The 25545-nt window shown below is 48.7% G+C and overlaps 3 protein-coding genes and 1 long non-coding RNA gene across 8 annotated transcripts in view; 2 read left to right on the top strand and 2 right to left on the bottom strand.

The window, feature by feature from the left end:
* The window catches only part of Lolal (longitudinals lacking protein-like), a 69159-nt gene extending 65122 nt beyond the window's left edge, over positions 1-4037 (top strand). The window contains exons 2-4 of one of the 3 annotated variants that reach the window (XM_076816711.1): positions 892-1124; positions 1196-1410; positions 1507-4037. In XM_076816711.1, the coding sequence (XP_076672826.1) occupies positions 892-1124; positions 1196-1390 (428 nt within the window). In that variant the 3' untranslated portion in view covers positions 1391-1410; positions 1507-4037. Of the gene's footprint in view, positions 1-179; positions 364-891; positions 1125-1195 lie in introns of those variants that run through there. The other 2 variants (XM_076816712.1, XM_076816713.1) reach the window with 2 other exon arrangements.
* LOC143371491 (arrestin domain-containing protein 17) lies at positions 3057-7964 on the bottom strand. 3 transcript variants are annotated; one of them, XM_076816707.1, is made up of 8 exons: positions 7634-7963; positions 6712-6961; positions 6432-6646; positions 5575-5763; positions 5296-5495; positions 4829-5076; positions 4373-4501; positions 3057-4291 (listed from the first exon to the last, which is right to left on the bottom strand). In XM_076816707.1, exons 2-8 carry the CDS (start codon positions 6902-6904, stop codon positions 4275-4277), a joined length of 1191 nt encoding a protein of 396 aa, XP_076672822.1. In that variant the 5' UTR covers positions 6905-6961; positions 7634-7963; the 3' UTR covers positions 3057-4274. The 3 variants fall into 3 exon arrangements, with proteins under 3 accessions (XP_076672822.1, XP_076672821.1, XP_076672823.1); XM_076816706.1 differs by having other exon boundaries at positions 6712-6867; positions 7634-7961; XM_076816708.1 differs by lacking the exon at positions 3057-4291 and having other exon boundaries at positions 4829-5038; positions 6712-6867; positions 7634-7964.
* Positions 7965-8154: 190 nt separating this feature from the next.
* LOC143371490 (uncharacterized) overlaps positions 8155-25545 on the top strand; it is a 30117-nt gene continuing 12726 nt past the window's right edge. Inside the window, exons 1-4 of the mRNA XM_076816705.1 lie at positions 8155-10325; positions 11365-12681; positions 14154-14297; positions 19319-19496. Coding sequence (XP_076672820.1) covers positions 11772-12681; positions 14154-14297; positions 19319-19496 — 1232 coding nt within the window. The 5' untranslated portion in view covers positions 8155-10325; positions 11365-11771. The remainder of the gene's footprint in view (positions 10326-11364; positions 12682-14153; positions 14298-19318; positions 19497-25545) is intronic.
* LOC143371494 (uncharacterized) lies at positions 23180-24554 on the bottom strand. The gene is made up of 2 exons (XR_013086028.1): positions 24396-24554; positions 23180-24157 (listed from the first exon to the last, which is right to left on the bottom strand). It is a non-coding gene; the product is annotated as an uncharacterized LOC143371494 (long non-coding RNA).

The following is a 25545-nucleotide window of genomic DNA, read 5'->3' as shown; positions in this document are numbered from 1 at the left end:
GCTTGTGTCTTTTAATAATACACCTGGGAATGCATTCTGCGCTCTGACGTCGATATACAATTTCGGATTGACATTTATCTACGCTGCGGGGAATTTTGAATATTCCTGCGCGGCGGGCGAAACGACCGCGGCCGCGACATCTGGCGAGAGGAATCGAATACAGCCGGCGGTCGGTACAGTTCCCGAACCGACCTGCCACGGAAACTTCCGAATTCGACCGAATTTCATCGCCGTGATATTAGCCACAACAAAAAATTCGTAACACTCGTGTAAAAACTTTTCGGCCAGAGCGTGTATATTTTCCGTGCTCCCTTTGTGCGCTCTACCGTTCCCCTCGAACATTCAGAGGTTTCTTAGCCCGAGGTGAGTAACGAATCTCCGTTAGGTTATTCTTTCACGCGCGGTTTCGTGTCCGTGGGCCGTGCTGGGCCTTTGACGGAACGGGTCCGTCGGATGTACGCGTATTGTTATGACAAAATCCGAGCATCACGTCTCGCCAACCTTTCTCGCATTCCAGGATAGAACCAATTCCATTTCAGATCCTTCCTCTCTTCTATCCGCTCTCGGTTCATCGAACGCTCCCGATCGCGTCGGATCTAAGCTGTTGAATGTTTTTCGGGCTTAACCTAAACGGAAATCTGGTACGCGATATTCCGTGCGACACGGCAACGATCTGTGGCATCGACTTTTCGGCACCTCGGCGCTTCGTTTCTCGATCGTCTCCAATTAACGCAATTCCTCTAAAACTCGTGGATAAGCTTCTCGGTTTAACGCACGTGTCCGTGCCTCCGCGTTTAACACGTCCTTTGCTTTCCTCCACCACCTGTCCTCACGGCTGTCGCGATATTTCTGTAGTCTAGGATGTTGTGTTATCGGGAGGAATATTTTCAGCTTACGGATTCAAGGGAAGATCATTGGGACATCGGGTGTCAATAATGGCAGATGAACAGCAACAGTTTTTTCTTAAATGGAACGATTTCCAGTCTAACATGGTATCGTCGTTTAAACACCTACGAGATGAGAAAAGCTTCACGGATGTGACATTAGCTTGCGACGGTCAGACCTGTAAAGCACACAAGATGGTGTTGTCCGCTTGTAGCCCTTATTTTAAGTCTTTGTTAGAGGTATGTTCCACGCGCCGTAAGTCGACGGTGGCTGCTCCGTCACGAGATGATTAATCGTTGGGGTATTGTAGGAAAATCCGTCCAAACATCCCATAATAATTCTAAAAGACGTCGCGTACAGCCATCTCCAGGCTATCTTGGAGTTCATGTACGCAGGGGAAGTTAATGTTTCACAGGATCAGTTGCCTGCGTTTCTTAAAACTGCCGACCGACTGAAAGTGAAAGGGTTGGCAGAAGCACCGGGTGCCATCAAGAGGGAAGGTTAAACATTGCGCATGTAGTTACGGTAAGGTATCGCAATTTCATTCGTACAGATGTTACTCGGATTACTTCGGCAAATGTTGCGTGGAACAAACGAGGGATTGTGTTGGCCCTATTTCAGGATTTTTGGGAAGCGTGCGGACTGAAAACAAAGCAAAAAAAAAAAAAAGCAAAAAGAAGTGTAATAATGTAAAGTGATCGCGTAAAGACATATACCACACACTATAAAGAAACACACGCTGCGTGTGCACAACTCAGTGTCCTCTGGTTCATGACTCGGATCAACGCAAGGCAACAATGTAAATTATGCCTTTTCTTAATCTCAGTTGATGTTAACGTTGTATTGAATGGATGTATCCAGATATGGTAGAGAACGAAATGTTGATGTTTGCCTTGAAACCCATTGCGCCATAGTATGGCTGCAGCGACAACATTGATTATTTTTTTAAAACAAAGTGTTGCAAAGGAAAAAAAGAAACTAAATAAGTGGGTCACGATAGTTTACAATACACGCTGACCGGGGCTGTTTCGTGGATCAAACAGAAATGTTAAAAGACATCTGTACAATTACCCGTTTTTTAAAATGGATCTACCGACTCACTATACTTTCCTATCGGTGGTACCGTCGTCGGTCTATTCGCGAGTGTACCGATATGCCCGAGGTCCGTACCAAACGCTGGTCAAACAGAATCTCTCTTTCCGTCGTTTCCCTTGCTAACGAACACCAGCCAACGTCGCTATGTAATAACTTTTAAAGAGAAGAGTGTTGGAGAAGTAAAGTTCGATATCATCGTGTGTTGTAAGATTCTGCTGATACTTCGACTCTGTAATACCGAATTGTTTTGCTGACACATCCACTGGTATCGGCTTGCATGAAACTTGGATCGCATCGCGAATAGATCTGCAACAACCCCTCCCGCCCCCCCACCCCCACCGTAACCCATTGAAAGAATGTCAAATCAAGTTTACTGGAAGTCGTAACGTGCGTGTCGTATAGTGCTCTCTTTCGTTTATCCACGTGGGTTGATAGATCGCGTCGTTTCTCACCGCTGACTACGCGGGCAATCGGAACAGCAGAACCATTTATTTTACAGTTGTCGGACTCGAATTCGATGCCAGTTACCTCTTCTAGTGATCATGATTTCTTACTTAACCAAATACTGCCGGTACTCGTACTGGCGTATTCACAATATTACCGATAGACCAAATTTATTTATGATAATAATATATTAAGGGTTGAATGTCTTTAATCGAGGGAAGGTTATTGTAATATAAGCGGAGCAAATTTTTGTAAAGTCGGAGCGCACAGTTCCTTTCCCCTCCCGAGGAATCAGGCTAATCAGAGAGATTTAAAGGGGGAAAAAAAGAAATGGTCAGGAAACATTATCGAGTCAAGAACGCGCGCGTCAATGCGCGGCGCGCCCGAGTTACGTTGTTCATTATATGCGTACCGAAACGTTCAAGAGCCACCGCTACTTTAATTTCAGCGCATTACTTCGCGGACTATTATTGCCTTTCGCTTCGTTCCTTTCTCTGGTTTTCGACCGCGTTCAAATTCGACTCTGTGATTCCTTTCAGCTTTTCCCTTTCTCCCTCTTACTTTTCAATATCGAAATTACGTTCAGCGCGACTTGCAATTTCGGAAGGAACTCGCGTACACTTTCACGTCTGTACTTCTAAATCCAAGCTCGTCATTTAACGAACCACGAGTATTTCACGACACCGAATGCCAGTTCCGGAATTACTCATTCGAAATGCCGTTTCGCCGAAGCCCTTATCTAATTCTGCGTCGGATGCTCTTGTGGATGCCATCGTAATCACGCGATTGCTTGGAAGCGGCGAATCGCAATATCCTTGGCTAAGATCGGCGAATGTGTACGAAATGGGACCAGCAGAAACGAACGCCACGGTAAAGGGTATACAATTGGAATTGACTGCGCCAGTCTCCGTCAATAGTCGAACCGTTTACTTTCACGCGGAGAAAAAAAAAGAGCGATGTCGAAAGTGTAACGTCTTCACAGTCATCCGATCCGCAAAACCATACAGGAAAAGAAACGAAAGAAAAATCGACAACGGCGAGATCCGTGTCTCAGTATTTAAGACAGCCTTTAACGTTTAAGACGGTTGGGTTCAGTTCCTACAATGACACGTTCATCGGGCATTTGGTGGTTGAAATGCGAATCGTACCGTGTGTATTTGCAGAATTGCAGAAGTTCAGAGGTATATACATTTAGAAATAGAAGAGATGTTATACGAGCGATCATTCGAGATAAGTTCGCAACCTGTTGATAAGCCTTCCCGCCTGTTTTCTCCCCCGACTTCGTTAGCCCCACGCTTTCCGCGTGTTTCTTTTTTTCCCCTTTTTTTTTTTTATTCACCCTCTTTCATACCCGAACGTTCCGAGAACGACCGATTTGCGATCTATTGGTTATGCCGAGTAGTTTGTTCACAGACGAATCCTCTCATTCCTTTTGTACTCTTACTTTCGCCAAAATTCCATATAACGTTCTCCTCCCAACCCCTCTCCTCGTATATTTTTTTTTTCGACGAACGATGTATCGTTACCTTTCTTTCTAATTATATGACTCGATGATGATTATGATTACAATATGACGATGTTGAGATATGAAAATAAATCGTGTAAATATATTATTTTTCGTAAAACCGCTTCTCCCTTGCGTCTCCTATCTCCTGTACAGCAAACAACAACAGAATGTTATCGTAAGGTAAGAAGTATATTCATATCAAAACACGATAGCACAAAGATTTGCCGAGGTAGATAATCACTATCAGTTGAACTCCATTTGGAGCGTCAAATTCACGACTTTCAAGTCTGTATACGGAATTGCGTCAGCGGAAATGGCCTTTCCCGTTTCTCCGCTTCTCCATTCAGTCATTTCGTATACCTAAGCAAGAACGTTGGATTAAATAGAAGAATCCAAGTACAGTACACCCAGGCTGCTGTAGAATCGATACTGCAATCTTACTTGGCGATGGATAGTCGAATACAGGATACCTAGGCAGGAAAGGATTGTCCGCGCCGCGCACGTAGATCGATTCACCGTGATCCTTGATGTGCTCAGCTCCTGACATGCACTCCTCGTAGGACGGAGGCGCTGGATTGAAAAGCGAGTCGATCAAGATGGAGGACAATTTATTAGGGACACTTGTTTCCACTGCCAGCTCTCAAATGAAGGATAAGGGGAAAATATCGGGAATGTCACGAATTAGCTTTATCGAGAAAATTCAGTGTTTTGTTCCGGTGCATTATCTGTTTTTAACCAGTATAGCAAAACGTTAACGTTATCTTACCGGGGCACTCGACAGTTCTATAGTCCAAGTTGCCATCAACAAAATATGCTACAAATCGCAAAATTACGAAAAATGGACATTCACAGCTTTTCACCCTTTCACTTTAAATACACTTATCGTTAATCCCTTACGTATTTGCGAGTTGACAGACGAGCTACCAGCCTGGCCCGGATGAAAGAAGCCAATGGGAGCATCCGGTGGATGATGTACACCAGGTTGCATTCGCATCGGCATCGGGATTTCCATCATAGCTGGATCTCCCGCAGGTCTTTTGAACGGGGGTGCAACGATGTGCGAGTCCATTGGTGGTGCAGTCGGTGGATAGTACAGAGGTACTGTCCCTATTAAAACAGGGTAACTCTTCTGGGTTGCAAAATGCCTAATTAGCACACAGAAGGGTTTGCTCAAAGCCAAGGCTCGAAGAAATAGACAGAAGTAAGCAGACGAGCGATAGTGCAGCAGGAATTCTAGGAATTCTCTTAGATAATCGCGAGTACAATTGCTCTGTTAATTCAAACAGTGGAAAATCGAGCTGACTGTACTCCATTATCAAAGTTCCAGCGTGATAAGATAATTATCATCGGCACAAGTTACTTACGAGCCCGAAACGTGCACGGAAACTTTCAAAAAGTATTCCAAGTCAATAATTCTGCAGAATTCCAAATTGGACGGCGGTAACGGCGGTACCAGCAGCTCCATGATCACTTGTCCTTTGGTGAAAAACGGCCCCGAATTGGTGACCGTTTTTATCTCGCTGTTGGCGGTCTTCGTCTTCGTAGTCGCGTGGAATTTCATGTGCTTTGAAAGAAAAAAGCGAAACGAGGAATAATCGTTTGGATCTTTCAAGCGACAATTCTACATGAAACGTCTGCCTCACTTGCTCCAATTTCGCGCGGATCTTCGTCACTCGAATGCCATCCGAGGCGTTCACGTAATCCACCGTCGTGTTTATCATCTGTCCTGGAACGTACCCCGAGGAAGGCAGTCTCAAGCGCAGATTCAACGCGCCCTGGTCGATACAGCAGAAGTAGGAGAAGTTCTTCACGACTTCGTCGTCTAGAGCCAGCTGCTCCAAAAAGCACAATACTTAATAAGGGACCTCCCTACCTTGACGGCCCGAAAAGAATGCCTTACTTGGGAATTTTTTTTAAGAGAATTTCTCAAATTATATTACTTAAAAACTTTATGCCTATATTTGTGCATATTTAGACAACATTTAAAAAAAATTCAATTAAAAAAACACTACCTACAACTTTAAACTCGTTTGTCTCAAAACCATGATTCTCGAATTGGTTAGCATGATATCTCAAAAACCAATCACCCGACTTACTTCAAACTTGGCATATATCTTCAGTAGATGTCCCATTCTCGCCGGTACTAAACCCAAGTCGGTTTTTGCAAGATTAGAATTTTGCGATTTAAAAAACCAGCGATTTTTTTGCAGAAATCGATGTCTGCTTTAGACGCTGCCATTATTTTTTTAATTTTCAGTATTTCTCATTTAATCTAGTTCAGGCAATAGCCACACTCATACAGATTGCACAAACTTTTAAATTTTCTATTTCAGACAACTACAACAGCTGATTTTATGCTAGCAATTCGCACATGATTTTTGTAAGCACTATAACTCCGGGTATAACCACTATTTTTGCATACAATTATTTTTTCATATTCTCTAAAAATTAACAAATGAAGCCACAAAGCTGGAAGTGTAACCAGGAGAGCACATCTTACGCGTATAGTCGGGTTAGTGTTCAAGTCCAAGACCGAGATTATAGTGAACGCAGCCTTGCACTCGTGATCGAACCTCCATGGCCTGTCGATCACACCTTTCACCGTATACCTTACGTATCCGTGCAGGTGCTCGAAGCTGCTGGGTATGTTATAGGGTAGCTGGAATTTGAAAGGGTACCGATGGTGCCCGGCGGGGATGTCCAATCGAATGTCAGCTGGAAACCATCGGACGGATAAGTAAGCAAGGACTTGGGCGACCATCAAGGTGGACCCTACTCACATCTTCTGGCGCCCAGTATGTTGAACTCGAAGTTGAAGTAGTCTTCGGAATTGCTGTAAGTGTCGTAAACAGTCACATTTTTCCCATGTGTGTTTCGGCTGCTCCTGCTCTCCGACCATTGCACGTGGGCAGTCCCCTTGGCAGAGAAGTATAACCCTAGGATTCGTCGATCGAGTTCTATAGATAAATTCATCTACGACTCCTTCCTTATCTCTAATTATTAGGTTCGTAGAATGAGAACGCGTAGAGGCTGCATAATCCTCGATCGATAATAAACAATTACAAGTTGATTAAAATTTAATCGCGTTACGTAACATTTTGTCTTTATGTATCACCGATCGACACGGATCCCTGTCAATTTTTTAAATCAATACATTCTTACCCTATCTTATCAGCGGTGTTGTCAATTCGGGGATTTCCGTATTCTGGGAAATTTGTCTGATAAAATATTTACGCGGCGCGTCCGGTGCAAGCGTATTTCCCTCTTCGAATCTATCGCGCCCCCTTTGCATTACCAATAGCTCGAGAAACGCTATTGCGCTCCGACCAGACACGCTACCCTTCGTGAATGGAACCCGAGCCACCGGCGATACCAATCGCAACAGTTTGCACATGCATCAGCCTACATATATCAATCAAGCGCAACAGGCATCGCGTTGTCGACGGGGTCGTCCTTGGAATCGTGATTAAACAGAGCGCGACCTTTGCGTTCCAACGTCGCGATCAAGTACGAGACCTTACGAGTGTCGACGCTTCTACGATCCCTACTTCTCCGAATGAAATAAGGGGTTACCGACATCGCTACCAACGCACTGTGTGTACCAAACGTCCGCCGTTTCGCGTTACGGCACTGCGACCAGGCGCCAGGATGTCGCGCGTCACTTCCTCCTTCCACAATCGATCTATCCGCATCGAAACTCACCTCTCACGTTCTTCTCCTTGCTGGTGTCCAGGACTATGTGCCCGCTGACCAACTCGCCGGTCACGTACGTCGCATCAGGTCGATCGAACTCGACGCGGAACGTCTTCAGCGACGGCATCATGCACGGATCGCACACGGGACTGGCGTCCAAACGTTGTTATCGAGCGAGTCTATCCGCTGACCACTGGAGGAGGGGGAAACTGTACAGGAAGAGGATGACTCGCTGTCGAGGAAGCTGCTTGCCGCGCAATTTACAAACCGGGACCGGTTGCGGAGTGAATTATAGAGATCTGCCTCCGCTGTCGGCTGAAACGTCACTACTCGAGCACGATTGCTGCTGTCTCCAGGCTGACGCCTCGCGCCGTTACTGAACGGCTGTTAAATTGATTTTCCTTTCGATGAGTCACTGGATCGGTGAGATGAGGCACCGATAGAGATTACGAGGCGTGCAGAGATTGCTCGTTATCGACGAGGCTTTCGGAACACTCGCGATAGGAAGGAGAACGCAGGTCTAGCTTAAAGGAAACAGGCTCCTCGGGATTCCAGAGGTATGTCTCTTAGGTAACGTAGGTTGTTGAATTGCCCGCGACGGCCAGGTTCGAAATAGTCACCGGTGCTTCCCGCTCGCGAAGCAATCGAGAGTTCGTTCGAGGCGCGACAATCGATATCGCTTTTCGCGCCAGCGCAGTGGCGCGGCTGCGAATTTATCTTGCTGCCCTGCCACTCCCTGGCGGACCGGCTGACGAGGATGACGCTCCGTTGTCTACACCAATGCAAAAATTAAATACGCCGTCGATTGATAGTCTATCTGCTTTTCGGTTTTATCGAACCGCGGTTATTTGCGCTGCTGGTTCGTGAAGCTTGATTATTGGACGGAGGAGTGCTCTCCCAATGATTCTGTTAGTTACTTTCGACTAGTGGGCCTTGTTATTAGGCGCACGTACATTCGCTAACAAGTTTGTTCCTAGGGTACAAGGTTTCATCTATCTGGCTTTATTTTTCGTATCGGGATAATAGAAGCCACGCTTCAATTAGTTGCGAACACAGAGGATAAGGAAACAAAAGCATGCTAGGGGAACTGAGCTTTGAGTCACAATAGCTCTATATTGTGTATTTATCACACGTGTTCGAAATTGCTTGCCCGTGTACATTGGGGCAACAGATATCAAAGCCTGGACAGAGAAACGCCACGTGTCGCGAGCACCAACCGTGTTTTCAAATGGCCAGAGTTGGGGCGATGTTAAAAATATATATTTAATCTCTGCAATATCTAGATTGCTCGGCTGCTCATGCAACGAAGTGATTACGACGCGAATCGCTAACGAGCAACGACATCTACGCGGTGGAAATTTCTGAAATCACGTTCAACCTTGTTTCGTGGAGCGGTAAACGTTTGAGGTGGAACTTTCTGCTCCGACAATGGCCGTGTTGCGGTCTCGTCCCGCCAGACGGGACGACAAGCTCGAGGCATCGAGCGTGTACCTGTTGGACGTGTTTGCTCAAGTCCGACCGCAAGCTCCGAGCGTCCCATCCGCTGGCTCCTCGTGGTGCGAATTCGAGAGCAATCTCGGTGAACGTTTACGGTGTCGCCGGAACCATCGATTACCCTAAAGGGACCTCCGCCATGGTAGTAACTGTTTGCGGCTTTACGCGGGAACCCAATTTCCCCTGAGGTGCGCCAGCGATCCGCGTGCATGTGCAATTGTCGTTGGACAGCATCGCTATACTTCGAATCAGATATCACTGTAGACGAGAGTCATTTTCGTGAAGAAAGACGAAGGGATAGCTTGAGTTCCTCCGAGAAGAGATGCGAGAAACACTTGTGAGAGATGCTTGTCAAAAAATTGCCAGCTATCCAAAGCTTCCTGCGACCCTTCAAAATCAAGTCTGCGATCTTTCATCGCCACTAGGGGTGTGACAACGCGTCGACACTCGAGATCGCTGACCACATCGATCACAATCATCAATTGACCAATTCCCTTGCGAAAATACTGCAACAACCCCAAGGATGACGTTCACTTTGGGTAGCCAGAGTTCCACTTCCGTGCACGAATGAAGGGCATAATTCAGCCCCTCGATTTTTGGACAATGGCTCGAGGAAAGTTGCGGAAATATATGTATCGATACGTCAGGGATATTAAGCACATACGATCCATAAAAGTGTCCCACACGGAGAGGCTCGAGAGGCTTTCGCCGTGCATAATTTGGGGTCGGAAAGCTGCTTCCAAGGGCGAAGCCCTTGCTGGGATAGAAAATTCGCGACCCGGGAAGACCCCGCAGAAATATACCTGAAGTGAAATGGTGGAATTGGTAAGGAGACACGTGCGAAAAGAAAGGAAACCCCGGGGACAGCACGGAGTGGGGGTCGAGCAAGGTAAATTTCGTGGCGGGGGTAGGGACTCTGTGGCCCGTACGCTTCAACCCCTCAGTAACGCGGCAGCCTTTCACGAGCGTGTACCTCGGTTTATGTGTCTCGTCCTCGATGTAAATACCGCGGCCAGATTAGTGTTGTCCTCCTCGTGTCGTCACTCGGTCATTCTCGCGTATGGAAGCTTCGCTTCCCGTGCAATTGTTCTGTCGGGGAAGAAGGCAACTGGAACTGCCACTCAAGGGGGAACGAAACACCGCAATGACACTTCTGGCACGGTCGCGATCAACAGGTTAATTCTTCGCAGAGAAACTAAGGTTTCTGGTGAGTCGATCTTGCGAGTTTGCTTCTCGAGGGGTCGGTGCTTTTCTGGGAAAAATTCTGTTGCGTGAATCGGGTGTTTACTCTCTGCGGCGAACATTAACGAGGAGGATCTCTGGTGCTCACAGTTTATTCAGTGGGACATTTCTCGTGGGACAGGTCTTCCGTGTTTTCTCGATTAAAGATGAATTATAAGCTGCACCGTGCTCTCTATTCTTTGCAATTGCTGTTTACTTGAATCGTTAATGGTAAAAAACACGCAGATTTATGAAGAGAAAACTTGAGTGTTGTCAGTGTCGGAGCTTTTAATTATTTTATTTAATATTAGTTTCGCATGTTCGTATCGCTGCAATTAATTTACAAGACCTAAGGGCCCCTGAAAAAACCGCGTTCACATTTCGCGAGTGCTTTAAACGTTTTCGGGCCGCGTCAAGAGCACTTTGTTCCGCGATGAATATTATTTCCGCCTCGTGGCCAAAGTTTGGAAATTAATTTTGCACAGATGAAGGGGAACCCGTCCGCGTTTCAAGGGTAGCTCCATCAGAAGTACGCCGTGGTTGATATTAATTTCGGATCCTGTCCCGTAAAACGCCACCACAGTTCGTCGGAACTATTTTCCCTGAGTCGCAAAGGGCTTTTTCATTCGAATAAGCAGGCAAATTAGGTCTCGCGGTAACTGGACGAAATGTAGCTCGGGCGGGAGCAAGCCGCTCTTTCGTTTGTGCACGTTACCAGTCAGATGATTGATTTTCAGAGACTGTAGCTTTGAAACGATCGTCGGGCGGGAATTTTTAATCTTCCTCGAGCTTTTTGCAAGCGCGAATCGAGCGCTGGGAAATTACGGGCACTCCGTGTTTGCTCGAGGAAATTAATATTTTCGCGACTCGTCCGTGCTTTCGATTTTTAAGCTCAATGTAACGCAGAACGATACTATCGAGTCGCGGTAAGTTCCTCATCGTCTGCGCCGAGTAAAGTTATTCAGCGCGGTGATTGCTTTCCATCGCGGATACAAGCGGAATATTGAAGAGGATGCAATTTTCAGGTTCGTCGACCCGAAGCCGACGCGCCGCGCCGTTTCGCGCGCACCGGCTTTGATCTTCCGAATTCTGTCGCTGAACCCTCGAAAGATCTCGTCCTCGAACGCGCTGCATCGTGCCCAGACGCCATTACGTAAAAGCCATCGGCAAGGGTCGCGGAGGACGGCGATAGGAGGTGAGATGAGAATCCAATCTGCAGCGAACGGCTCGCGCGTCTCTCAGAGGAAAACGGGGCGATCTGGACGGACGAAAAATCTCGCGTTTCATCGCCGCTGCGGGAGCACAATGAGCCGAGGAGAGGCTGGTCTCTTCCCCTCGTAGATTGAAAGGGACGAGAAGGTGGAGGAGGTCGCGAGAAGCGGCAAGGAACGGCACGAGGAATAGCTATTATTCATCGACTGGCAGATGAGAAATGGCGATGAGCAGCCCCGGACAATCGATACACCTCAGGTCCCCGCGGAGTCCTCGCCAGCTACCCAAACTGCCCCAGATCCCGATCGGCGGACAAAGAAGTCCCACGCAGCTGTCTGTCACCAAATCACCAGGGACCCCGCTGGTGTTCGAGTTCCCGCCCGAATGCTACCCGGAGACGCCCAACACGAACTTCGATTTCGAGGAGTTCGGCCGCGCGAACGAACCCGACCGACTGCCGAGAAGCCCGAGCTGCTACGCTCGCCAAGGATGCAGGAGCCCGAAGAGCCCGAACCCAGACCTGTTGCACTCGCCGGGCCGCAAGTCGCCGATCTTCAAGTTCGTCGAGGGCAGGAAGTGTCTGGGGAAGACCATGAGCTATCCGCCCAAGAGTCCCATCTCCGGGCCGCCGATCGTCCCACCCAGGTCGCCTAGCTCCGTGAGCTTCGGCTGCAAGAGTCCGAAGCTGCTCGACCACCGGAGGAACTCGTGCTTCGGCCTGAACAGCGCCAAGAGCCCCATGTCCCCGACGATCGTCACGCCTCCGCCCCATGGACTGCCCAGTCCGAAGCAGTCTGAAGTGATCCCGGACCAGCCGTCTCCGAGCAGCGTTAATTACAAGAACAATGCATCGAGGACTTCGTCGTTGGAGGGGTCGATCAAAGGGTTGAAGGAGAAGAGCGACAGTCCCATGGAGAAGAAGAGTGCGAAGAAGAGCAGCCACTTCAACCGAAGCCAGGGCTGCCTGGATCAGGCCGGAAAGGGCAACGACGAGGAGGTAGGGCACAGGAGAAGCGGAAGGAACATCGCCAGAAAGTCGACCAGCGACTTGACGGAGATCGAGGATGCGGACACGGAAGTCACTCTGCTGTCCAGCCCTAGGAGGAGAGGCTCGATGAAGGGCGGTCTCGGTAAGCGTATTCCTGGATTCGTTACTCTTGAGGGACTGTTTTATAAGTGGCAGGTATACCTCTATGGGGATTTATTGAAATCTGTGTCACGAGGAGGGTTCCAGGGGTACATAATAAAATGGATCGCCTCGGAACGCTTTGAAACGCGTTCGCAAAGGGCGGCGGGTGAAAAAATTAATTATCGAACTCATTGTGCCGAAAGAGGGGCAGTTAATTATCGATTTCTTTTCACGCGGGCGAGCCGCGTGACTGGCGAAATCGCCAATCGCGTTGCCTCGTAATGAGAGGAATCTAATTATGTCAACGTTGGAGCGTACACGAGACAATGCTCTCGCGTGGTGATTAACGAGCAGGGATTGATCGGCTTAAAACCTCACGTCGTTACGTGACGTGTTATTTCTTTTAAATAAATTATCCGCTCGCCTCGTAACGCTCGATGGGATTGTCATCTGTAATTAACGCCCCCGCCTTCGTCTTCTCGCCCCTAAACGCGCGCCCCAGCCCGGAATAATTCAACCTCAGGAAATCCGTTTTTCCATCTGCATAACGGCACGCGTTTTTTCCGTTGCACCCGCAGAGAAGTATCGCCGTCGCGTTTCCGCCGGGCTGCATCGAATCTCGCAATCAGCGCGAATTGTCGAGCGGAACCGCGGAATACGAAGAAGGACACGTACGCGGGTTAAATAATCGTTCCGCCGGTAATGGTCCCGCGAGAGCGGTAAAAAGAGACGGCAAGATAAGAGGAGAAACGGAAGCGCAGAATTTTATTCCACTCTTGTTTGCATAAACCAATCTTTGGCTCTGATCTTTATTAAACATTTATTCCCCACGATGAACGAGTTAATGTGCCTGGAGGCTCAGATCGGATGTCGACATAACATCCCCTAATTACGGTGAATCCCAGCGGCCTTGAATCGCGCAACAAAGAAAGGATCAAAGTCACGTGGACTCGGTTTAATAATTTTCCCCAGTCGCCTCTTCGATCCGATTAGATCCTCATTTAAAGGTCCAGAGTAAATCGAGCTCTCCCGTCGGCGCTTTCTCCCCCGAATCGTTAACTACTTCTTTACCCCCTGTCCTCTTCCATCAGGGCCTCTGAAAGCCCGCTGTTCAACGTATTTCAAGAATGCGTAATCCCGTAATCCCCCTTCGACCTTTAATCCCCTCGCGAGTCGGAATCACGGCCGCGCGGAGGAGATCGAACGCCAGAAAGTATTAGCTTGGACCTCCACGATCGACGATCAACGCCGCGGTAAATCGAACCGTTAACATCTTCCGATGGTATTCCCCGGCAACGGTTCTCCACGCGCCTATGTAGTCTGCCAGGGAAATAATCGTTGCCCGGGCCGCATCGCGTCGCGGTTTGCCCCGCAACGATCCCTTTGACGCGGTACGCGTCACGAACTGCCCGCCGGCATTTCATGAAATTCCGTCACGTTTGTGTATGACGTGTGCCTCTGTGTGCGTTGCAGCCTATCTCGCGTCCAGACGCGGCTCCCGTGACAGTCAGTGCTCCAATTTGTCGAACGTCAGCAACGAGGACGTGGGCCCGTTGAATTTCAGCGCGCACCCCCGCGCCAGACAGCGCAGGACGTCCAACTTTCTCGAGCTACCAGGTAAGGGCATTTGTCTCTCGTTAACTGGCGCCCGGAGGGCGATTTTTCTTGGGGATCGCTGGTCATCGAGCGTACCTTGACCAGCCGGGTCGTTATCGAGGGGTTGGAGACGCGGGGACAAAAGGAATCGACTGATTCGATTGAACGGGACCCTGCGTCTGCTTTATCAATTTAGCTACCCAGACGGCGGGCTTTCTTCTCTCCGAACTTAATATTCGAATACCGCTGACACTTACAAAGGGGGTTGATTGTCCCTTCGGACGACCCTTAGACGATATATATCCATAGGCACGGGTAAAATCATCTACGTGACGTCACTTGTGGGCAACGTAATAAAGGAAGTTCCAGCAATGTATAAATATTTACGAAAATACGGTTTAATCATTGTCTTTGCAATTCTTCGTACAAAATCTTTGCACCATTATTAATAATTATTCCAAAATTATTCACGGAAAAAGATATAAAGGACCAACTAAGATCTGAGGCAATATCCAACATTTTGGATTATCTTTTGCCCACAAGTGACGTCACTTTTCCACGTTATCTTTGCTTCACTTTGACTCGTGGCTTCATATAGAGCAGACGGCCGTGTATATGGGTATACACGGTCTAAGGGAGGACCGATGACACTGGTGTTTCGGATTAGCTAAGCATTGCGAGGTTGTCGAAGATACAGGAAATAAGGGGGCTCGTTTTCGAGGCAGATTATTAAGTGCAATGGGATAGATATGAGTGCTCCGAACTGCTCCGAAAGTTAGAAACAAGGGGAGGCGCGTAGAGTGGCGTTTGAGGCTACCTAGTAGTTTTCGGCGATAACAAACTTTCCCTACCTTCCCTACTCGCCGCGGCAGTTTTTGTAACACGGTCGTGGCAATTGAGCGACGTGCGCGCAGAAACGAGGTCAAACTATCAGATCGGGCATTGTTCCCGGGTAGTTTTTAATCGTGCGTCGCCGTTTATATTGAATTGTATCGGAAGTGGTAGGGACACGGCCCTCCCTGCCCTGGTTTAAACTTTGAACGCGAGGCGCGGTCTCCGCTAACGAAACAAATGTGCACGCGCATTCCGTGGGATTCGTTGTTCCGTGAATTTACAACCTGAAAACCGCCCCGCGATCGTGGCGGAGCAACTTGCTTGGCCGTTAAAATGGATCGCGTAATTTCTTAAGCGATTACTCCTGGAAATTTCTGCAAACTTTTGCCAACAGTTCAACCGACCATAGAGATTAGTGTGTATGCAGTGTGTACATTAATCTTCCGCTACGTGACTGATGCTTTCGAACTTCTCCGCTTCTTCGGTCCACTTCCAATACCGTTTCGCTGTATTCGACGAGACCGAGGCTATTCCGAACCCCCTTCCAGCGTTTCCCACGAAACGGACCAAGAGCCCCCCGGCATTACTCTCGTTTGCCCGAATCGATAAGCCCTCGGTGCGTTCCATCAACGGTAATAATCGAACGTTGCCGGTGCACGCGGGTTAACGAGACGGCATGCAACGCAGAAACCCGACTCGCAATTACATGGAGCAAGCTTTCCCATTACCAGTGGACCTCGCGGCTTAAAAGGCGAGCTTCCCCGCTCTTGCTCCGGCCACAGTTCCTTCGGAATCCAAGGTGGTACGTGACGACATTCACCTTGCACTTTTCTCTTTGTCTCCATTACCGGCCACCTTCGCGTCTACGAGCCAGTCGACGATCCACCCCCCAAGGAGCTGAATCAGAGCTCCGTTTCTAAAAGACCGTCCGAGAACCACCGAAACGCGTCCGCGTTTAGTTTCTCGAGTTTCTGCGATGCGGGCGAATAATTCCTGGCGATATCGTGTCAGTATGCGACTCCTGTCCAGCGGATTTTCCGCCGTGCCTAGAATACCAAAGCGAGGATGTATCACCGTGACGGATTACCACCGAGTACATCCGCGACAGGTGTATCTGCACGCAGAAAATTAATTACGTGGCTGACGTCTGCTTGGGTAAATACTTTCCTCAAACAGCCAGTCTCGTTGTGGCTTTTCTGCCGGGTATTAGGGTTGGCGTTATTAGGAATCGCGGTGTCAGCGTGTCGGCAGCTGGCTCAAGGCGTCGCAGAGAAGACAATGTTGTTTCGCAGATTGCTGCGACGATTCCCACTGATAACGGGTTGTTTAGCTCTGATTAATAACCTCGATAACTGGCTAAAAATAGAAAATCAATTGGCGATGAGAATTATCGCATCCTGTGACGTGCGTGCTGCGGGATTGATAACAGAAATTCATTGAGTGAGGTACAGTTAGGAAACTGTATTCTTTATTATGTCTTGTATATTCTTATTACAAAATTTATTTTTATTCCAAGGAGCATGTCCTCTCAGAATAATGGCTGTCGAGCAACGTTGACCTTTTCTTTCGAGACATATTTTTTTCCTAAACATTGGGGTTGAAGGTAGGCCACTTTGTGGGTAAGTTCCCCTTGAAAGGGATACGCGTACCGGTAAATACGATGGAAATATGTGAGTACATAAACGCGTATAACCGAGGCGTCTGGGAGCAACGTATCTCCCAACAAAGCAGCGTAGCGCAGTGATGTCGTTTTTCACGGGAGAAAACGATGGACCACGCGTGGAGTACCTATGTTAGAAAACGCGTGAATCAAAAGTATCCCTTACCTTTTTAATACAGATACTTCTACTTAGCATTTCAAGCATCGGATTTCCATAGTGCACGCAGTACCGTGAAATCCGGGAGGAGGAATGAACTTGAATGTAGATGTAGTGCGTATGCAAGTAGTACAAGTCAATCGGAGGAGCAAAGTAGAACGAGTCGAGCGAGGTCAGACGTGCTTACAGTCTTCTTTAACTCTCTAGAATTCTTTCTAGCCTCTGATTAAATCCTTTCCTTCTCTTGCGCGTGCCTCAATTTTACTTGCAGAAATTGTCATTTCACTGACGATCTCTCTACCAATTATATAGCACGTACCGCGTACCCTTTGAATTCTTCTCCTCCAGAATTTTAATACCTAAATGTCTGCGCGCTGCGATTCGAAGAATGGGCACGCGTCGCTTCTAAACCCTCTTACAGAGGAAAAGGACCTGTCTGTGGGAGTTTTTGGATCAAGGTTGAAGCTCAGAAACCTCCCACTGTTCGCTGCTTTATCAATCGACCGGCCTGAGTCACGTGGACCATTCCCCTGTCTCTGATTCTCTTACGGACACGGCTGGTCGTGGCTGATTATGTAATTTAATCGGCGACTAATTAATCGAGACGTCACTCTCCTCCCTCACTGCGCTATTTAAAGCCGGCGGTGGCATTGAAAATTCCCATGGAATCGACGAAAACTCGTCGCCAATTTCAAGGGACCCGAAGTTCCAGCTCGCGTCGTTGCCGTAATTAGATAGCCTGTCGGGAGACGAACTTCTTGAGTGCCTCGTCGACTGTAACCGCATCAAATGTCGAAGCTTTGGCCAGCCTTTGTCGAGCCGACGGTCGTGTCTCAATTTCCATCCGGGACGAACTTGCATGTGCTCGCGTGCCGACGATCGGCCCGCGGATAAAATAGTGTCCTTCGAAAGGGGGACTCTGGTATTCTATTTAGGGAAACAGAAAATTCTCTTTATCCATGTTTCTTCACTTCGAATGAAAATTACTTCAGAAGAGGATAAGTATAGATCATAGAAGGCAGAATTCTCGCATCTATGTTCTATTTGCTCGTCTCGCGGAGATCCCCCGCGTCCTAATCTACGAATATACTATGCATAGCTTGCCTTTGGCCTCTAAAGGCCAGGACTGCCCTTCGACCCGTGGTTAGCCACATCCAAGTGGCTCCTTTTGAACGTTGGTCCACGCGCGCTTTTAAACGTCAGCACTGTCCCCGTCCGTACACTGTCATGACGCAAATGGACGTATTCAAATAATATCTATAACACGACACGCAGCTTACTCCGCATGGTCGATGTCCATACGCGTGTTCAGTTGAGTAATAGGGTACGCCGCGCGCACATTCGACGGCAATTGGAACGCGGGACGGATGCGAGCGATATTTCGCCATATAACGCGAATTACGTTGTACAAATATCGCCCGCCCACGGGAGGATGAAATAAGGGGGGATAAAAATTTAATAAAATTCCGGATGACACCGGGACCGGGGTAAAAGCTAATCGCGCGCAGGCCCTAGCGATAGATCTAAACGCGCCCGAGCGAACGAAATCGCACGGGAATTTCGCAGCGCGGGTCCAATGAAATTTTTCCCTTTGACTCGAGGGCTCGGTCGACGAGACCTCCTGTTTTTCCAATCGACGACCGCCGCCAAACGAATTGGCGTCGCGAAACGCCCGTCCGGAACGTTGGACGCTCTAAAAACCACGGATGCCACGAGGCGGACGCTGGCTAGCTCCATAGAAGCACGCGTGGTTGTTCGCGTTACGAAAGAAATCGCGGATCGAAATTGCAGAGCAGTACGTGAAAAAAAGAGTGCAGCGACTCGTCGACAGCTCGCGTGCTTTTCCAACGCGGGGAGAAATTGAGAAGCACTCGAAGCCGGGGTAGTTTCGCCGTTGCCAGTCGCGACCCTTTGATCGCTGAAATCACGGGAAATCGTTCCGTGATTGAGCGAGTCGAAAAACTGGACGGTAAAACTGGTGGAGGGTTGTTTAACAGGAAACTGGAGACAGCTTGCGAGCTGGAAACGATCTGACCCGTGCAACGTTTAATGAGAAATTCAAGATGCAAACTTCAGAGTCTTCAATTCCTTTCGCCTCTTATAGTACTTCCACGTGGTGTTCGCCCAGCCGAGTGCTGGAACTAGATAGAATTTATTATGCATCGCTGCGGGGTGGTCATTACGGGTTTCGGAAGGGAAATAGGGAACGCTTGATGCATAGTTTGATAGGGTTTGATGGATATCCAAAATTGGCGACAGTACGGTCAGCGATATCAGTTAACGAAGAGCATGTATCTAATTAATGGAACGTCCAGTCGATATCTATTTAGTTCGTTGTCTCGTTGGAAGTAATCACCAGGCTTTAATTAACTGTCCATCGATATGTTGCAGTTCCAGATCATATCAGGCCGCGTGTGCACAGCTTACCAGAAAAAGCGTACAACCCAAGGGCTGGCGACGACCTCTACCGACTTCGGGCGTTCAGTATCACTCCTAAGGGCGTTGTCAATCGAGGGGATTCGATCATCTCGAGGCGCAGCAGGAGCAACACTTCTGTTAACAGCAGCAGGTAATCAGTTACGAACAGTGATTTAATCATTCGACGAATATTTCGCGAGTAAAATCTAAAGTTAACACGTTCGAAACTTTGATCTTTCGAACTTGAGAACTCGGAATACTCCTACGATGATTGCCGCCCGAGAAGCTTCTACATTTATAAATTTCTAGCGCGCTTTTCGACTGTAATTTTTTACGAGAATGTTTACTTGCGACTTTGCGCGGACACCTAATCCACTGTCCCAGTGTCTAAAAGACCCACGGATTCGTTCTTGATTACGTTCCCCAACTTTCGGGATTAATATTCCAGCTTCCTTTCGTTCCCATTAAATCGCGCTGAATCCGACCTAGAACCAGAACAATGACAAGCGAAATGCGCGACACGCTCTCTCGTTCATCGATCAACTTGCGATCCGGCCTACGTACTCGACGTTTCATTCCAATCTTCCCTGCTATTGTTCTCGTAATAATTAATTAGCTTTCGACGCGTTGAACCTGATAATCCTGTTTTCTGCGATTCGTCAATTGGAGACATCGATGTTGCATTACACGTTTGCCGATGTAAGAAGAGGAAAGAATTTAGCACCGATTCCGATCGGTATAATTTCCGAAAGACTTGGGGACATAGACCTGTTTTCAGTTTCGCTCGATTCGTTTCGGAAGCAACTGCTTAAGCTACTCCTGGCCTAGTATATTATTATATTACCATTGGTGGCAAATTTTGTTGTTGCATGCAGACTGTTTTGTTTTATTTTATTTTATTTATTGTATTTATCTGTGTATACTTTGTATTTTAAAGGGTTTTCCCGTTGAAATAATAATAATAATAATAATAATAATTATAATAATAATAATTTCAATTGAACAGCGACGCGGTAACTTAATCACTGCCTGGAGCTTAGCTCTTCTCGCCTGCTCGCTGGTTGAGTCCCTTGTACCGTCACGTTATTAGAGGATTTCGACGGAAACGGAATTAATAAAATTCCAACTATGCGTCGATTTTAACGCCGCGGAGAATCCTAGCTCGTCGGTCGTCTTGAGAAGCATCGCTCAAGAGACTATCGATCCTGATTTTCCTAATTTACGCAGAGACTCGAGCCCCGCCATCGCGGCGGGATTAATTGGCCCACGTTCTACATTCAACTCTTGCCCGATTAAACCCGCGTTCCCCGAAATACATTCTCCAAGCGAGGGTGTACCGTGATCGCGACGCTTCGTACGATCGTCGGTTCGATTCCCTCGGAGTTTCGTTGCGAGTGCCCATAAGTCCTCCCTTCACTGACAGAGAAGAATCGTTTGTACACGCCAGGACCGATGTTTCTACCAGGGCCGCGATAACTGATACGCGCGATAAAAATTTATGACAATCGGGGCTGCCGGCCGAAAATTTAATCCGCTCGCGATTCCGCGATAAGGCTGGAGAAATCGCCGATCGCGAGGGGTTGTTTATTTCGGAATTGCGTTTCGACGGGGCGATAAGGAATCGGGTTTGTCGCGGCGAAGGGTCGATAAATCGGTCGTGCCGAAAGGAGGGCCAGCAAGTCGACCGTGTTCCCCGGTACCTCTGGGCGATTAACGTAAACGTTTCCCTCGGAGCTCTGATCGCTAAGCAGCGAGAAAGCCGGGGGCAAGGGAATGTATTTACAAAACACTTTCAATCAAAATTTGCATTGCCCCGGCGTTGATCATAGGTGAAGGTTTCTATTAGAAGGCCCTGTGGACTCGTAAACTGAAACGTGACTTGATAAAACCGACGGACCGCCAACCACCCTTTATGAATAAAAGCTACACACGGAGGGAATGTGCACCTTGAATATATACAACGTAATAACCTCGCCCACCTACGATGTCTCGGTTATTGTAAAAAGTCTGGGAAAAAATATGTGGCTCGTGTGGATGTTGTGCGATACAAGGAGAGACCTTATACGCGCGATAGAAAACAGTTTGTCCTTTAGACGTGCTAAGAAAATGCCACTGGCTACACCGCCATTGTAGTAACACGGAATCCAATCAAAAGTCTCGACAGTTACCGAGAGTCAGATATAAACTTTCGTTTTAGAATCCGAATTGCTATTGCTGAATGTTATTCGATGCCTGGCGTGGAACGTCCACATTGGCATTTCACAGGAGCCGCCTTAAAGAACGCGATTAAAATGATTCCTCCACCATGACCATTTCTCGCTGGGAATGGGGATAAAAGTGAAACACGTTAACTCTTGGCCCTCGAATATCTACCGTATTTACCAAAGATATTGAAATTCCCCGGGGGATGGGTTTTCGTACCCAGCTTTCGCGATACGAGAAGCCATAAACGAGTGGAGCCCCTCAGAACTTGGTGGTCTGTAAAACTTTCAGCGACATTTGCTGCTGAAGCCCCGTGTCCCATGAGTCCACCCGCGAGTGCCACTTAATTTCGGGAACCGTCAGTGAATTCCACCCTGCCTTGTTCTACATTTCCCCCCGACTTTCCCTTTTGCCCTGTTTCCCTCCGCCACGAGTCCCGATATACGCGTTTTGTTCTGATCCATAAAAAGTGAAAATCTTGATAATAATTGGTTCGTGACTGTGGCCAAAAATAATGGACCCAGGAACACTGTCAAGCCGCACACATATTATCCTATCGTTTCTATTATTCTTATACTCTCATTCACACTCCTCCCACAATAGCTTCCAAACAATTCTTCCTTCCATCTTCAATTCCACCCGCACGCGCAAACATCCCTGTGTCTTTATACACTCTTCAAAGTATCCCCGAACATTGCAGTTCAAACAAAATTTACCTCTCTGCGTTATCCCGCGCGACCGAAGTCAGGTTTATAAATCTCAGCTTCGACTCTATCGCGCGCAACCCCGTTCCCCTCCCCTTGACTCGCGTTCGCTTAATAAACGCGTCCGCCGCTTCGCGATGTCTAGCCGCTTTATTTATGCTCGCCAGCCAGGGGCAGGTATTCTCCTTGCTAAACTGGAGTGAATCGACGACAGCGCTGTCGATCGAAACGAGCGGGGAAGAATGGTCGTGTTCTCGTGGCACTTTGCGACGCGTATAAACGCCAGCGAGCGCGACGACCTTTCAGCTCGCGGTTGAAAAGATTGGAGTAACACGGGCACGCTTTGTCGATCGCGTAGAAAGCAGAGACTGTAATCCGAGTTTTGTCGAGCGACGCCTCTCAGGCTCTTCTTCTCCTTTGACTCAAGGAGGCCGCCTCCCCCGCGAGGTTAGCCGACGGTTTAGGTTTTTTCGCGGGTCTCGTTGGAACCTAGGCTAATTGGATCTCGGAGACGTGGCTTTGACGACAGCGCGACGATTTCTTTCTAGAATCTCGCGCGAGATAGGCGGCAAAGAAAAGGTGAAGGGTGAGCGTGATAATCGCGCGACAGTCATCGGTATCGACGTCGCCCCGGCCAGCCATCGAATGAATGCGACTGTTGCGCCAGGTACACGAATAAAGAGCAGAAATTGTAAGAGAAGTAGGCTTCTACTCGTAACTTGGCAAACTTCTGTTCCCCGGTCTCGGCCCCGGTCTCGAACACTCGGATATCTGTTTATGATCCCGACACGCGACTCGTTCAGATTCAACAGGCTCCATTATTCGAGGACGCCCTCGTTTACTGTTCCCGCCCGCCTATTCAACGGAGTATATTGGAGAAGCGAATGAAAGGGGGTCGGGAAAGGCAGGCAATGCACGAACAAGGGAACAATATCTTAGAAACTTTATTGTACAAAGATTATCGAACGCTCGCAACGAAGTCTGGGATCGAGACGCGTGAATGATGGAGGAGGGTTGCGTATTCAACGGAGTGATCGAAGGGACGACCTAGGAGAGTCCTGGGAAGAAAAAGGAATGGGCCAGTCGGTATTTGGCGGCGAACCACGCCGATTGGAGGAGAGCCAGCTCGTGGCCGAGGCTTCCAAACGCTCCTTCGTTCTCTTCAGCTTCCACGTCTTCCTCCTCTCCTTCTTTTCATTGTCACATGGCTCAGAAGCGCGGTGGTTATTTCTGTAGCGCACCCCGATTAAATGGACGCCTTGACCTGCCGATCGGTCCTTCGACTCGACTCTGCGCGCCTTCTCTATTCCCTCTTCTTCTATCCCCAAGCGCGCATCCCCAGCTCAGTCGCCTGGCGAGAAGGGTGACGCTCCATCCGCAACATCCGCACGTTCTTCTTTCCTGACTCGCTCCAACCGAACATGCAGAACGCGAGGAGGCATCCCGTGGTCGGCGTAACCGGATTTCCTTTCAATCATGTTCGATGGAGCCGTCAGGGCTGAGAGGAACGCGACGAGCTTCCCAAACCGTACCCGGCTGTTCCACTCGAGTCCCTCGAATCCTGGATGCTGCGAGGGAGTCGCGAGAAAACAGCGCAGTGGGTCCGCGCTGGAGTCGAGTCCAAAATACCGCGTCTAGTCTCTCCTACGTGGCACGATGTCGAAAAGGGGATGAAGTTCTGGTGATGGCGATGAATGCTCCTCCTAGTCGGTGTACTCGAGCGTCTCCTCGAGCTCCATCGACTGCTGGGACCTGGTCGACGAGGAGCTCACGGACTTGATCGACGTCGACGACTGGACCACGGACTTCGTCTGTACACTCTGCACGGACTTCATCGTCGAGACGGACTTGGACTCCGCCGAGACGTTCAGCGACTGCTCCACCAGGCTGCCGGCGGTTTCGTTTGCTGAGGAAGCAACAGTGTTGTCATTCGATTTGCGACACTATACGATACGATTTTCACCAAGGATTTCTGACTGCGATTCACCGACGCAAAAATACGCAATAAAATTAAGGGAACTGGGAGCAGCCAAGAAGGGCTGATGGATTTTGAAATTGAATTTCAATCTACACACGATGGTCCGTGCTACAGAGTAGCGCGACAGGGATTCGATTAGGCGGCCAGCTGAATTCGTTACACGCACCTTTAGCGACCTCCATTATCGAGTCTGAGTTCCGCGGGTCGGTGTCCGGGGGTTGGCCGTGGATTCCCAAGGGTGGAGGACAGCGAGGCGCGAACAACTCGAGATCGAACTCGCGAATGGGACAGAAGCGCGGAGCTTCGGGTTATTCTAAACCAGTCACCGGGCGCGGGAGGGGGAAAGTCCACGATCACGTGGCAGGAGGTGCAGTGGCGAGGGGTCCCGCGGGACGGGCGAAAAATCTTAAGCGTGTTTGGCGGCTTTTACGACGTGGCGGTGAATATTCGTGGAATCCCGAATGGCTCGCGACGTATGCGCCCCGACGCTGAGTCAATGTTCCCTTCTGACAGCGATGCGTCGCGGAGACGCGTCCAGACGCTCGCTTTTTCTTTCGTCTACCCCGAATTGCCAGCGATCGGGAATGAATCAGAGCTAGCGTGACAAGATTCTCTGAACATCTAGCGCAAAAAATGGCCCTGGTTAAAGAATGCGAGTCTCCTTTCAGATTCAATAGCGCTGTTTCCTCAGAATTGATCGTTGTCATGGTTTCAATAGAACTTGCCTGCAAACGAGCTTGTAACTCGCTCTGAATCACCGTCGAGCATAAACAATTGGAAGCTCTCATCTGCGATAATAATAGCAGCTTTTACAGTCCCATCGAGCAAGCGGGCGGGATTCCACTCCTAGGAGAACGATGGTCGGTAATATGTTTACAGCGATGTTATTTCCTTGGTTCGCCTGGGCGGCGTTCCGAGGGCTCGCATGTCAGGGCTCGGAGCGAAGGGATGATCCACGGTCGGAGGCGAGTGCCTCGAGTTCAGCGGGGAGGAATCTCGAGGGAGAAACTGGAGGAACGGAACTCATTTGCCGAGGAATTAGGATCAGGGCTACAGTTAAATGGGCTGCGAAGGATGGAAATACGTGTTCCGTTCGTCAAGCTTCTTTGGATTAACACGACTTTTACAGCACCCTTCCGTCGCAGTGCTGGAATACTCGGATCGGGTGAATCGACTTTTACTAAACTTTCTATCGAAAGGTTCCGAAGGAAGAATAACGCACAGACACGCCGTCGCGTTGGATTGAAAGTGGGATGTGCAAATTTGAAGGAAGCTTCTTCTACGTGGAATAGAGCGGCAGGGAGGAGAAGGACGAA

This window comes from Andrena cerasifolii, chromosome 7 (genome assembly GCF_050908995.1).
Source record: "Andrena cerasifolii isolate SP2316 chromosome 7, iyAndCera1_principal, whole genome shotgun sequence".
Taxonomy (NCBI): Eukaryota; Metazoa; Arthropoda; class Insecta; order Hymenoptera; family Andrenidae; genus Andrena; species Andrena cerasifolii.
The sequence above is the reverse complement of the archived record's forward strand: the minus strand, read 5'-3'. Positions and strand labels throughout refer to the sequence as shown.

Bases quoted from the DNA above. Each gene is read 5' to 3' on its own strand.
- LOC143371491 (XM_076816706.1), bottom strand. From the start codon at position 7,754: ATGATGCCGTCGCTGAAGACGTTCCGCGTCGAGTTCGATCGACCTGAT. The intron at 6,868-7,633 runs GTGAGTTTCGAT...GACGAATCCTAG, and splicing joins CAAGGAGAAGAACGTGAGAG to GGTTATACTTCTCTGCCAAG. The intron at 5,496-5,574 runs GTGAGGCAGACG...TTTCTTTCAAAG, and splicing joins TCCGCGCGAAATTGGAGCAA to CACATGAAATTCCACGCGAC.